A 15219-nucleotide genomic window follows, 5' to 3' on the forward strand; every position below is an offset into this window, starting at 1 on the left:
TCTCTCTCTCTCTCTCTCTCTCTCTCTCTCTCTGTGTCTCTGTCTTCACCCCTTTCTCCTGTTCCTCTTAATTGGTTTTATCCACTCTGGCTTCCTCCAGAGGTTGGCTAATAGCACAGGGGGAGATTACATGCAGTCATTTAGTTTCCCAAGAATAGGGAAAAAATAATCAGTTAGTCTACAATTTATTCGTCACCATTTATATGTCTAGGCTGTGTGTGTGTTTGTGGCGGGTACTCTTTAATCCTTGCAAGAAGTACAAGCCGTATAGGTGCGATTCCCTGAGCAATTACCAGGACATTGATCTTTTTTTCTCTCTTTTCGTTCTTTTTTGCATTGAAGCTTTTTCTTAAACCCAAGCCAATTGCATTTTAAAGCAGCCAGTTGAACATGTGTGCCGAATGCCGATTGCATGAGGTTTTCTTTCACCCCCAGCTGATTTCACTAATTATTAACACACCTTCAAGCAGACAGGAAATCTAATCTAATCTTTCTTTCACATGACTGAACACTGTTCAGTTACGTATATTGTAATGAGAATACTTTCGTACTTTTACGCAAGTAACATTTTTTAATAGCAGACTTTTATTAAATAGTAACTGAGCACTTCTTCCACCACCGGGAGAGAGACAGCTGTTTTGTCACTACATGTTCCTCAAAGTCAGTGATGTGTGCACGCTGCTAATGAAAATGCACTGAGTTTGTAGTGAAACCCAATATGCTGGTGGATAATAATAAAAAGATATGCCACTTCATTGAAACTGGTGGCATGGCCTTTTTCAGCAGAGGGTCCACAGGCCACAAACTTATCATTTAGGACCATTCAATCACTCTAGTGAACAGAATACCTTGCAGTGAATGGGGTACACAATGCTAGAAATGTGTTAAATATTTACTATTACAATCCATGATCTGCTGATGATCATGAACACATACTGTATAGGTAGCCTATGTTACCCCCCCTTTCCCCCTCACTGTATACGTTTCTTTTCCCCCCCCTTTTTACCTCCTTTATGATGAAATCCTGTTCTGTTCTTTGACTATATAGAAGTGTCTATTTGTACGTCTCTAAATGTTTTGATGAATTGAACATGGTGGACCCTCTTGTAAACAAGTGTAATGCTTAATTGGGTCGTCCACTCACAGTTAACAGTCTTTGTATTGAGTTTGTGCTTGAATTGTACTGTAATTCTGCAAACTGTTACTGATACATATTTCAATCAATCAATCAAAACAGTGAATGTGGAAAACAAGTGCACCAAGGGCATTTTAATATCCTCACTATGGGAGTGAGGCAACAGGATGCAAATCATGTAAGCATGTCTGTTTGTTCATTTCAGCACCATGAGGGGATTACACACAGGGAAAGGGAGAGGTTCAATATGTCTGTGCAGAATGCGCCAGCCAGCTGTGCTACATACCGTATGCACACTCTTCTCTGCCCACCTGGCCCCGGATGCCATCTGGCCCAGCCACCTTGCGGGGGTGTTGTGCAGTGTTGATTACGTCAACACCAATAATTTGGTGGTGCCAAAAGATAGAAAACCCATTAATTTTAGAGATTTCAGAAAATATTTATAACTAGAACTGCACTCTGTCGAGTGCATACTTGCTTGTTGCACACTAGTAGGCCATTAATGGCCAACTAGTGCGCAAGCAGAGCGCAATTGTTTTTATACACTTCAGAAACATAATGTTGTAATGAATACGTACGGGTGACGACTTTGGATGGTGACGTATATGTCAATCAGTGCCTGGTGGATTAAAGGAAATGCCTCTATGTATATGTAATTTGTAAGTTGATTAGCGGTATACTGTGGTTACTTTGCGCCGTATGCACGTCCCAGCCGTCCCACCAATTTTGACGCGTATGCACCGTCCCAGCAAATTGTGCCTGATACGGAAGTGGTGCCAGATTACATACATGTATACATAGGAGCATTACCTTTAATCCTCCCAACACTAAAACATATCGTCATTACGTCACCATCGAAAACCAATTACACTCTGGCATTGGGTCCTTTTATCCACAACTTTATTACGTCATCATTGAGAGCTAGTTATACATATACTATATGTATATCATTTGCTGGGACGGTGCATACGCATCAAAATTGGCGGGATGGCTGGGACGGTGCATACGAGTCCCGGGCGAAACTAGTACTTGCGCGCTCTGCTTGCGCAAGTAATAATAATAATATTATAATAATCTTTTGCCCGGAACCAAGTCATCCAGGCTCCTGGTGAATCATGACCATAACACATTTGATTCTGTGTTTTGCTGTTTTCAATTAAATTATGTTTTGACACAGTCAAATGTTCTATGGTCATGATTCATCCATCAGGAGCATAGGGGCTTCATTCCAGGCTTAAAATAATTTATACACAAATATTTTCAGAAATCTGTATGGTGGCGGGTTCAGTCTATGGCAACGCAAAATGGCCACCACTGCTATGCCCTAAACCACCGTTTCCCAAACAGTTGGTCGGGACACATCTTTTGGTCGCGGACCCATTTTTATCGGTCGTGACTCCCGAGTAAATATCTCTGTTTTTCCCGTTTCCTACATTTAAAAAAAGATTGTCTCAACTTTTCATCAATTAAAAATCTCCATATTTCCAAAAGCTACACAAGCTTGGGTCTCATTTCTCTTTTGGGTTTTAAGCTAAAATGTTTTGGAACCAATTCACTATACCACCTACTATGCGGGTCATTATTTCTACACAATGTAGCTGTGTCTTGATCTTCTCACTGTGTTCAGATTTGGCTGCTGTGATCACTTTGCAGACATCTAACAGGCTTTTATCTCCAGGAGAGACCCAGGAAGTTTCATGGTAATCCACACTTTAGAATGTGAGATATCAGAAATGCATTTGCACAGATTCGTAGCCAGGGAGACCCAGCAAGTTTTATGGTAATCCACCCTTTAGAATGTGAGCTATCACAAATGCATTTGCACAGACTCGTCATGATGTAAAGGGGATTTTTTAAAAACATGTTTCTTCTTTTGGTGTACAGAAAATGTTAGCACATGCGCTCGCGCACACACACACACACACACACACACACACACACACACACACAGATGAATGCACTTTAATGCTTACACACGCCACAAGCTACACATGCATGCCCACTAGGGTGCATATTAGATGCAACGGTTATGTATGAATAAATCTTGTTTAATCTACTATAGCTCCCTGAACCAATCTCCTATTCTGCTATATCTCCAGCCTGACCGACTCTGTTTTTATTATCTCTACTCCTTTCTGATTATATTATATTATATTATATTATATTATATTATATTATATTATATTATATTATATTATATATATTATATATATTATATTATATTATATTATATATATTATACAGTAATCTGCTGTGTGTCCACTCTAGTGTCTCACTCTGCTTGTTGAGTCTCTCTCTTCCTGATTGAATTGAGAATGGTATAATGAAGTGACACTGTGTGTGTGTGTGTGTGTGTGTGTGTGTGTGTGTGTGTGTGTGTGTGTGTGTGTGTGTGTGTGTGTGTGTGTGTGTGTGTGTGTGCGCTGCGTGCGTTGCGTGCATGTTACATGTTTTAGGTCTTACCTACCAGGCCAACAGTGCATGAATAATGAGACAAATAGCTAGAGTTAAAGCATGCTGGGAGATATGGAGACTGTTGCCAAGAAGGGTGAGGCTTATTTTCCATAGTTTTTCTGATTATGTTTCCCTCTCATTGAAAATTAATTTAGAGAGAGATGAAAAGTACAGTATGGCGATGTGGAAATATAGTACTCAAGTAATGATATGCAAATGTTATATAAAATGTATGCTTTGAAGGCACACAATTTACATTGCCAATGAATATTAGGTTAGGAAATACAACATTTGCCCAACTTAAAGTAACTTCTGAACTACGTCCACAAAGTGACGAAATAGGAGACGAGGGCTAAGACCATTAGACCAATTATTTTCACATTCATCACCCTCAACAGTCTCTCTGACTGCCTCAAACTCCTAATTGACTGTATATACTGTAGGACAGGCCTTTCCACAGCAACTGGTACTTCCATGCAATTAAAACTGACACACAGTACATGCTTTCATTTCCTATACTGAAAAGAGGGAAAGGAAGCAAGCACTCCGTTGAGTAGTTCAGCGTAAACAATATATCTGGTGCACGGTTCAGGTAGAGACAGTCCATAGAAAAGAATACCAGCACTCACATTACTATAGGATTCTCTTGTTTATTAAGGTTTTCCCCCAGCAACAAACAAGGGTTGTTGGGGGGGAAAGCCTTGGTTTTCAGACTGCAGCCTATTGTTGAGTAGCTTCCAGAACTCCTGAGGATTGTGTTTGTTTTCTTCAGCTTTATCATTGATAAAGTTTCTTTTTGCAGATTTGGTCATGGCAGTTACAATGTTTCTTAGCTTGTTTCGTTGGCTTTTTAGGTTGCCCAGCTGAGCTTGCGTTCATCTTCCGCTGTTGAGACAGACAAATCTTTGGCTATGGGCCGTTGAATAAAGCTTGTTTTAACCAAAAACGCAATCTGGGAAAACAATCTGATTTCTTTTTCTGGATCTAATAATGTGGAGGCGGACGGCAGGTTAATTTCCTGTTGTATCTGTTGCTTAGCAACCTAGAACCATGCATAATATGTTAGCCTCGGTACCAGGCTTTCAAAAAATGAAAGCCTGGAGGAACACATTGGCCGCTCTGGGGTAGAAGTGGGAGTCAACCCTTCCAAATGACGTAAAACATAGCGCTGCACTGGTGGGGAGAGGAGGGGCCAGGGGTGACTGACAGATCGGTGAGATCCAATCAGGGTGTGTGAAAATCTCTGCCATGACCCACCCCTCTAGACCAGAAACCTAACACATTAGCTCAGCTATGCATACGTTGGTGAGGAGCACGATCTATCATAAACCACTGAAATTTACATCATCTGCGCTTAACCGCTGGATTAGACTTGACGCAAATCTATGTCACGGCAGTGAATGTGGTAACACATTCCCTGCCAGGTATTAATTAATTGATTGATTGATTGATTGATTGATTAATCAATTATTATTAAGCCCCTGACACTGTCTTTTCAGAGCATACTCATATTTTGAAGGCGAAAATTCTCTGGCGGTGACCTTCATTGCAAAGACCGCTTGGTGACCTGCATATAAAACACGCCTACTTTGTTGTATACTCATTCCTACCTTCTTCCGGTGAACCGGAAGTAAACAATGGCTATGTAAAGGGCAGCGCAATCTTATTTTAATTCACCCAAAACATACATTTTGTAACCGCGATCAGTTATGGGCTGTGAATAAAGCTTATTTTCATTAAAGAACGCAATCTGGTAAAAGGATCTGAGATAAATGCATTTGAAAAAAAATCCTGGACATGAAAGATTGATCATATTTATCTGTTGTTTCTGTGCTATTTGAGTGAGTTTGAGTAAACAGAAGTGCTGATTACATTCACTCTCCGGATACTAGTGAAACAGTCAACATCACACTTTTAGGCCTGACTCACACGTGCACAACAGATTGATGTATGCTTGTTGTATGAGACTTATTGACTGATGCAAGCTCGCAATTCATTTCCAATGGGAGTCACATGGTTTGACACAACATTTTTGTTGTATGAGGGGGAGGGGGGCAGTCGAAACACAGCCGGAAGCCGTACAACAAAAATGTTGTGTCAAACCATGTGACTTCCATTGGAAATGCATTGGCACTTACCCTTTGTTTACATCTAGCATGCATGTAGAATGCATCAATGTTGTATGCTAGATCGAAAGGTGTGAGTGAAGCCTTAGGCTTCACTCACACCTTTCGATCTAGCATACAACATTGATGCATACCAGATGTATGAGACTTGTTTACTGATGCAAGCTCCCAATGCATTTCCAATGGAAGTCACATGGTTTGACACAACGTTTTTGTTGTACGGCTTTCGGCTGTGTTTCGACTGCCCCCCCCCCCTCCTCCTCATACAACAAAAATGTTGTGTCAAACCATGTGACTCCCATTGGAAATGCATTGCGATCTTCAGTAAATAAGTCTCATGCATCAGCTATACATCAATCTGTTGTGAAGGTGCATGTGAGTCAGGCCTTAGAACCCAAGATAATGAAAACAAAACACTGAATCATCCAAAAATTGGTCTAAATCTAAATTTAATTCTACTCAGGAATTGAGAGTTCACTGACCTTTATTGAGCATTTCGGTTGAAGACTCTCGAGTAACTAACTACAAGATATTCAGTCTACTGTGACAATATACATGTGATCTCAAGAGCCTTTTTATCCAGGACCATTTCTCTTACACACGTACATACACACGCACACACACGCACACACATGCACACGCAAGCACGCACGCACGCATGCACACACACTGGGGCATGTGTGACAGCTCATTCTAGTTTGGCTGTGGGCTGTGGCCAGGCGGGGTTTGAATTATTCAAAGTGATTATTAATATGTAAGAGTCACTGCTAGGCAGATGAAAGACCCTTTCATCACCAATACATCACCACTTTAACTGAGTGAGACGAAAGGAGGGAGGGAGAGAGAGAGATAGAGGGAGAAGGGAGGGAGGGAGGGAGAGGGAGAGAGAGAGAGAGAGGAGGGAGGGAGGGAGGGAGAGAGAGAGAGGAGGGAGGTAGGGAGAGAGAGATAGAGGGAGGAAAGGAGGGAGGGAGGGAGGGAGAGAGAGAGAGAGAGTGGAGGGAGGGAGAGAGAGAGAGAGGAGGGAGGGAGGGAGAGAGGGAGGGAGGGAGAGAGGGAGGGAGGGAGAGAGGAGGGAGGAAGCAGAGAGAGAGAGGAGGGAGGGAGGGAGAGAGGGAGGGAGGGAGAGAGGAGGGAGGGAGGGAGGGAGGGAGAGAGGAGGGAGGGAGAGAGGGAGGGAGGGAGAGAGGAGGGAGGGAGAGAGGGAGGGAGGGAGAGAGGAGGGATGGAGGGAGGAAGCAGAGAGAGAGAGGAGGGAGGGAGGGAGAGAGGGAGGGAGGGAGAGAGGAGGGAGGGAGGGAGGGAGGGAGAGAGGAGGGAGGGAGAGAGGGAGGGAGGGAGAGAGGAGGGAGGGAGAGAGGGAGGGAGGGAGAGAGGGGAGGGAGGGAGAGAGGAGGGAGGGAGGGAGGGAGGGAGAGAGGAGGGAGGGAGAGAGGGAGGGAGGGAGAGAGGAGGGAGGGAGAGAGGGAGGGAGGGAGAGAGGAGGGATGGAGGGAGGAAGCAGAGAGAGAGAGGAGGGAGGGAGGGAGAGAGGGAGGGAGGGAGAGAGGAGGGAGGGAGAGAGAGAGAGAGAGAGAGGAGGGAGGGAGGGAGAGAGGGAGGGAGGGAGAGAGGAGGGAGGAAGCAGAGAGAGAGACAGAGAGAGAGAGAGAAAAGAAGAGAGAAGAAGAGGGCTGTGAGAATGAAATAGTAAGACATTTATGATATCATGAACAGAGAGAAAAATATATTAATAGAGATAAAGAGATTGTTAGATGAGATAGAAGGAGACAAGAGAGAAAAATGGAAAATGGATATGTGGAAAAAGTCACACATCCATGAGAAAAACCGTGCTGAATGGCGAGCGTGTGTGTGTGTGTGTGTGTGTGTGTGTGTGTGTGTGTGTGTGTGTGTGTGTGTGTGTGTGTGTGTGTGTGTGTGTGTGTGTGTGTGTGTGTGTGTGTGTGTGTGTGGATGGGGGGTTGCATATCTCTCACAGAATTACAGATGGAAAGAGGTGGAGAAATTGTAGAGCCTACGGGAGCAAAAGCATCTGTTATCCTTTCTTGAATGGATAAGTAGAAAGAGGGAGACTAAGAGATGGCGAGGGGAGGTGGAAAGCTTGCCTATTGGGTGGAAATTGGGCTAGATAGGCCCTCACATCTATGCCGTTCCAACTGATATGTCAGAGTGACTCAGGAGGTAGAGCGGCCGCTTGGGAACCCGGCTGGCTCCCAGCTCGTTCCGGGGTCCCCCAGCTGTGTTAGCGTTGAAGTGTCCTTGAGCAAGACACTGCTGAACCCCTAACTGCTCCCGATGAGCAAGTTGGTGCTTTTGTCTTTACAGTGGCGCACATTTATCCCAATAGAAATAGAAATCATCTACATATCTATAGTTTTCTGCTTAGTAGAAACGGACATAAAAAATAAGCTATAAGATAGTTTTAAAATATATGTTTGTGAAAGGAAATGACAAACAGATTACTTAGATTTTGGGACGTGTAGTTTCAGACTCTATAGCATTCGGAGATTGTGGAATAGTTGTCTGGCTACAAGAGACTAGAGGTAGCATTAGTCCAGTACTTTCCAGTTTTGATCGATATTTTATGACAAAGACAGGGAAATATAAGGCTTCCATGCAGCATCATAGATAACAACAACAACAAACAAACAAAGAATATAACCGAGAGAGTGCAAAAACGAGAAAACAAGTATAAAAGAGCATCATCATTATGTACATGTGCATATAGTCTTGGTGTATTGTATACACCAACATCATTTCTTATTTTTTAGGCCCCTCCTATATGTCCAGCTTTGAGGGTTTGTGTAAACACAAACATTGTTTTGCTACCATTTCCTGTGACTAGTTTTGAGTGTTTGTGTAAAAATAAATCACATCATCATACATCATCTCATTCCAGCCAATCACAATTTGCGTCCTCACCTTCGTCATCAATGTTACGCAATGTTTGTGTTTACACTATGACGTGAAATTGTTTGTGTAGGACAAAGTTGTGCACACACACCGAAAGCTGGATATAGGAGGGGCTAGCGTTCCTCAAAACTTGAGTGTAAACACAAACATTGTTTTGTTACTGTTTCCTATGAGTATTTTGGAGTGTTTCTGCACATTAGGCCAGTTTAATCAAAAATGTATGACAAAAGTGAGGTCGCAAATTGTGATTGGCCGGAATGAGATGCATGATGATAAGAGCGCCCCTCACTTCACACGTGTGTGATTTTATTTATTCTGTAGCAGATTACACATAACTTTGTGTAAACAACTTCACAGTATATTCTATATACCACAGATTTAGGTAGGTGTAGTTCAAGCGGAATGGTGAGTAAAGGATGGAGGTGTGAGGGATTGGGGGGCCAGCGTTCCTTTGCCCTGGTTCGCTCTGGTTCTCATCAGTTCGTTTGTGTATATTTTGAACAAGCTTTTTTGCAGTCTTATTTCCAGTAGCTTTGAGACCGCATAGACACATTACATGCCGCAGCTGTCGCATAGACTTAGAGTTGTCGGCAGTTGAAATGCCAGATCGTTGTGTTGGTCCAGGTTATCATTAGTTTGAATATGTCACTGACACTTTCAAACGAGACGGCAATAATCAACAACAATGCGCAAATGGTTATGGTTTGCGCAGCGTTGGTCCGACTTCCCAATAATCTGACTATTCCCAATATTCTGACCATAGAGCCCCATACGAATGCTATCTGAAAACCCTAAGCCTAAGCGGCCTTAACCGGCCACATAGTCAGACTAACGGGATGTCGAACTAGCGCATGTCTCCCATGGAAATGTAGGTAATTAATGTACCCGTGCAAGATGCTATATAAAATGTGTATATTACTCGTTTATGTTCAAATATGTAATATAATGCTGTAAGTGCATTTACGCACCTGCTTGTCATCAATGCATACAAAAATACGACCGTTATTTTTTATCAGATGTCGGATGCTGGACATTGGGACTGCAGTTTAAAATCCTGGCTCCCAGACCTCTAATCCATATGCCTACAGTATATGGACATATGGGTCAGACTGCCTGTCCGAACAACTCTACAGGAGGCACCTGCACTCCCTCAAGTCCTTGCCCATTAGCACACCAAGTTTGAAGTCGGTCGTCCCATATATGCGCATCACCATTATAGGCATAGCCCATATACTGTATATAGCCGTGTCAAGTCATTGTGCCATGGCTATATATCATATACGTATAGGCATGGCACAATGACTCGGCTATATATAATATATGGGAGTATCAGGTTTGTTTATGGTTATGTCTGAGTCATAGTGCCATGCCTATGGGCGTATCAGGATTGTTTATGGTTATGTCTGACTCATATAGTGACGTGGCCATGGTCTGCCCGGCGTGCCTGCCCGCCCATCCTATTAGCCAATTTTAATATAGGACATGAATCTAATTTGCATGCAACTCACCTTGTGCACTCCTGTTCCGGAGAATCGCTGATCCGAACGAACACTCCAGCGGCATCATCAATACACACAGCGAATTATAAAGGTGAAAGGTTGGATGGTCCTCGAGATGCATCTGTGCATTTGTGTCATTTGCATGCAACGCCCACCTTTCCATTGACTTTGCATGTAATTGTTGTGCACTCCTGTTCTGGTGAACCTCTGATCCGACCCATTTCACCCTCTTCACTGCTCTGTGATATCTGATATTAATATACAGTACACACCGAATATGAAGCCGATTGTTTGGATGGTTCCATAGACACACAAAGGACAGACACTTTTTTATCAGCTTGTACAGCAAGCTGGTCTAGATTCAGGGGCGTGGTTGTTACATTTTGATTGCTTTGAATGACATGGGGGCGTTCCCGCAACTTTTTGAACAATTCTGGAATTTACTTCTTTAGCATACTGGCCAAATATTAGCACGAACACACACCTCTTCTAAGTGGGTTCCAAAAGTGTCCACATTCAAATACAGTATGATGATTTTGGGTATCCTTGTTCTAGACGTCACACGTCGCAAAGAAAAATCTCAGATAAACTCTTAAGTCAACATTGTTCTCATGAAGCCGTTTTTTCAGAGATGAAAATGTTTAACCACAGGGGATAGTAACACTGACAGTCACTCCCACACATCACATCACTAGCCAAACCACCCACCAGCAGCCCCCTCAGCGGCAGATCAATATGGACGCATATTGAAAGCAGATACTTGATGTGGTTGTGCATCGATTAAACCATTAAAATTCAGATTCTACACATTTCTAAATCAGTAGTTCTCACACGTCGCTGTGAGCTGGTATATCTTCATGAATATCCAATGTTAATATCAACATTTGATACAATTGGGCCAATTGGGCCACCACTATTGTGTTAGCGTCTGATATTGGAATCTCCTCTGAGGATCAATCTGGTAATATTTTAGCTCAGGCTCTCCTCTCCCACCGCCAACTAAGAGAGAAGCGGAAACAGAAACAAAACGAGGCAGCGAAGAGATCAAGTCCGAAGTAAAATGGAGACATGAAGGCATGTGGGAGAACTGGTGCGCAGGAAAGTGAAGACAGTCGAAGGAAAACATGGAAAGGGGAGATTGACATTGATCGAGATCGGTGCAATTGTTTGTACAAGCAGAAAAGGCGAGAGATACATGCTGGGAAGATGGGGTCCCCAAAGCAGAAAAGAAGTATATATGATGAGGAGCTGTGAAATATTCTAGATACAGAGAGAGAGAAAGAGATGAGAGAGGGAGGTGGGAGAGAGAATGATTAGAGCAGAAGAGTATGACGAGGTAGGAAGAATTTATGAAACAAGAAAGTGTATTGAGAAAGAATGCAGAGGGAAGAGATATACAGTAAGGAGGGAGAGAGCCCATACAATAGGAGTGAAAGTGATGGTGATAGAGAGAGAGAGAGAGAGAAATCTTGTTCTGGGAAAGAATGCAGAGTGAGGGATTGATGGAGAGAGGCAGCAATATAAAGGAGAATGTTGAAAAGAATCCAGAGGAAGAAAGGTGGAAGACATGTAAGAAAATGAGGGAACAACTGGAGAGTGGAATGGGAGGATGAGACAGGGCTGCAGCCAGAGAGATGGAACGAGGAATGCGGCAGAGGACAGATGGAGGGAGAGAGTGGGGGTGAAAAAAAGATATACATAGATCAGTGGATAAGAGAGAGAGAGAGAGAGAGCGCGAGAGAATATTTCATTTTCTTTAAAGAGAGGAGCTGGAGAGGCGGAGAAAGTGAGAGTTAGAGATGAATAGATAGATGAACGGTAGAGACTGAGATATGATGCTACACAGACACCATATAGAATATATGGAATAAAACTTCATGCCTCTTCAGTTACAGCTTAATGAGGCATTAATGACTGGAAACAATTACTTTATGTAAATAAAATATAATATAATAAAACATTACTGCATTAGTTACAGTCATTAGGATGTTAGTATTCATGAAATGCACTTACTTACATATATGTCATTGGTATAATTTTACATAGATGAGTTTATTGTGCAATAATGACCAGCTAACGATACGTTTGCCCGCTTATTACACGGCTACTTAAGAATTAAATCAATACAAAATGGGTTTTTTTGTCGTTTACAGGCTTCCCATTCGTCAACGTGAACAGATATACAGAACAGCGGTTTGCTGTTAAGAAATAACAGAACCCAGAATGCGTTGATTGACAAATCAAAATTGGGTATTCAACAAAGCCTTACGTAACAAATCTCTTTAATACACACAACAATAAAACAGGGAAAAAGGATCACCACATGCACGAGCTGCCAGTGAAGATTGAATTAAATATTTGTCAGAAAATGGTGATTCCTGCTGGAGATCTGATACAGAAGAGAGAGAGAGAGAAAAAAGAAAACATTTATTACTAACAGGATTACAAAAGAGAAAAGGAGCGAGACTGTGTAGAGATTAAGAGAGAGAGAGAGAGAGAGAGAGAGGGAGAGAGAGAGAGAGAGAGAGGAGTAAAACGGTAAAAACAAGGAGACTGGGAGGACATACATTAGATTAGACTTTGAAGAGAGACAGAGAGAAGATTGAACAGTTTGTTATTTAACAAGGAGAGTAAGGAGAGGAGGATTGAAGGACAAAAAAGGACCCAGAGAATTCCAAAGGGGCAGTAGACAGGTTCTGTTACTGGTATCTTGCTCAAGGGCACCTCAATGAGACAGAGGCCTGGTATTGAACAGGGGAATATTCTATTTTAAATGACTCAAACCCAGTGTTGGGTAACGTTACTTTCTATAGTAACTTCGTTAGGTTACTGGATTACTGCCAATACAAAAGATTACCTTCTGAGAAAAGTAACGTTAGATTATTATTATTATTATAATATTATTATTATATACAACAACAAAGCAACCTGCAGCCTACCAGTGTTGTGGAGCTCTGCTTGCTGCTTCACCAATTTGCATTGAGGTTTATCTCCTCCTTTCCCCAATAAATCCAAAAATAGTGTCATTCCGCACACATGTTGACAACATAATGTGTAAACAAGAGCCGTGGTGTCACACCAGAAGTGGTGACCGGGAAAAACAGGGAAATATAGGTTAATTGCAAACTATCTCGTTAGGTTACTCTGTTACCCCCAAAAAGTATTCTTGTTATATAACGCTGTTAATTATAATGCTGTTACACCCAACACTGCTCAAACCACAAGGCAGGGAGAGAGAGAGAGAGAGTTCTTTGGCCTATAACTCTTGAAAGTTGGTCATACAATCACTGACACAGGCAACCCAGCCTTGCGGAAATCTGTGCTCCAAGCAGCGCACTGTTCTAGATCATCCTCATTTGCAGGTAGTCGGTTCAGCTGTGTTTACTATGTGTGCATTGGGTATTTTAGAGGTATTATTAGAGAATCTTGGAGCTATGAAAGATATACAGTATACTAAATTATTTTAATAGAGCCTTAATCTTCATCTATATGTCATAGACTGTTTGTCTTCATCCTTCTAATTTGGTTGTATCTATCTTACTTTTCCTCACTGCTGCTTTAATTCATACTAGTGTAGTGTGGGCGGCTTTAACTAAGCAATCAATATTCATGAGAAAACAACTCTCTGTTTGGCTTCATTCATTAATGAGCCCCCCAACAGATTATTGATCACAGTCTCTCTGAAATAGTCAATAATTTTCACCCTAATGATCACTTCTTAGGCTCTAGGTCTGCTTGAAACCTTGTCTCAGGAGGAGTGAGAGCAGTATAAATTAGAGACCTGCGGATGAGCTTTTTTGTCACCCGAATCTGCGTGTGCATATTTATAATCCGCCCGTTTTCTGACTGCATTAATTAATTATTCCAATTTATACATTTGCGAGATTTTGCCAAGATTTTGTGCGTTTTAAATGCTATAATAAGCCTATAGAGAGATGCCATTCATTTATTTCCTGCATTATTTCACCCGCGGTTTATCCAATATTAATTTATAATATATTTTAATGACCCAAATCCATCCGCAGGACTCTAGTATAAATGATTTCGGGTCAGATCAGATCAGTAGATGCTGTAAGAGATGTGTCATCCTTATTAAGAATGGATTATAAATGAATGAATAGAATACTGTAGATACAATATGAATTCCCAATCCATTCAAGGACCCCCAAATAGCCATAGCCTCTGGCTGCGAACCCCCTATTAGTCTACTATAAAAACTGCCAGATGCTAACTTATACGAACATATATGAGCACTTTTCAGACTTGGCTTAATATGTGACCATACCATTACCAACCTATAGAAGGCAAACAATTAAAAATGTCATCATGCTTTATGTAGCATGTGACAAGTCAAACTAGGGGGTATTCATGATGCTGAATCCATTCCAAGCATTAGATTTGCAAAAAAAACACTCATTGGGCTAAAAACGGCCATAGCCACTTGCCCAAATGTCTGACATCATCACATACATACTGTATATGTAATGACGGCTGTTTTGTGCAAAATGAATGCTTGGAATGGTTTCAGCATCATGAAAACCCCCTAGTTTGACACGTCACATGCTACTTAAAGCATTTTTTCCCCCCTTATAGGTCGTTAATGTTATGGTCACATATTATGCCAATTATGAAAATTGCTCAACATAATGCAAGTTAGCATCCGGAAGTTTCTACATGCTGGGGACCCATACTCAACATTCTAACATAAAACCTTGGTGTACTCAACATGCCTGGGTTCACATTCTGGCAAGTGGACTATATTGTGAAATGGTCTAAAAGAAAATAAATTGAATCACGACCCATTGTTAGCCAACTGTAGATCTACTATTTTTGCTATTTTTGAGATTCATTTTGAAAATTGTTAAACTGGCACAACAATTAAATAAAATTGTTTTTCTCTCTTTCTCAGATACACTAAGATGAAGACAGCTACTAATATATACATCTTTAACTTGGCGTTGGCTGATTCGTTGGTCTTGGCTACGTTACCCTTTCAGGTAAGTCAACAGGATACCGTGTGTACAGAAGGCCTATATACAATGCACACAATAATACATAGTCCATGCCAAAACTTACTAGATAAAATGACCCT

At 41.8% G+C, this 15219-nt stretch overlaps 1 protein-coding gene across 1 annotated transcript in view; it reads left to right on the plus strand.

Moving 5' to 3' along the window:
- The window catches only part of oprl1 (opiate receptor-like 1), a gene marked incomplete at its 3' end in the record, with an annotated part of 49585 nt that overhangs the window by 16838 nt on the left and 17528 nt on the right, over positions 1 to 15219 (plus strand). The window contains exon 2 of the mRNA XM_080762813.1: positions 15037 to 15124. Within this exon, the coding sequence (XP_080618939.1) occupies positions 15037 to 15124 (88 nt within the window). The remainder of the gene's footprint in view (positions 1 to 15036; positions 15125 to 15219) is intronic.

This window comes from Protomyctophum bolini (genome assembly GCF_963924005.1).
Source record: "Protomyctophum bolini genome assembly, chromosome: 5".
Classification (NCBI taxonomy): Eukaryota; Metazoa; Chordata; class Actinopteri; order Myctophiformes; family Myctophidae; genus Protomyctophum; species Protomyctophum bolini.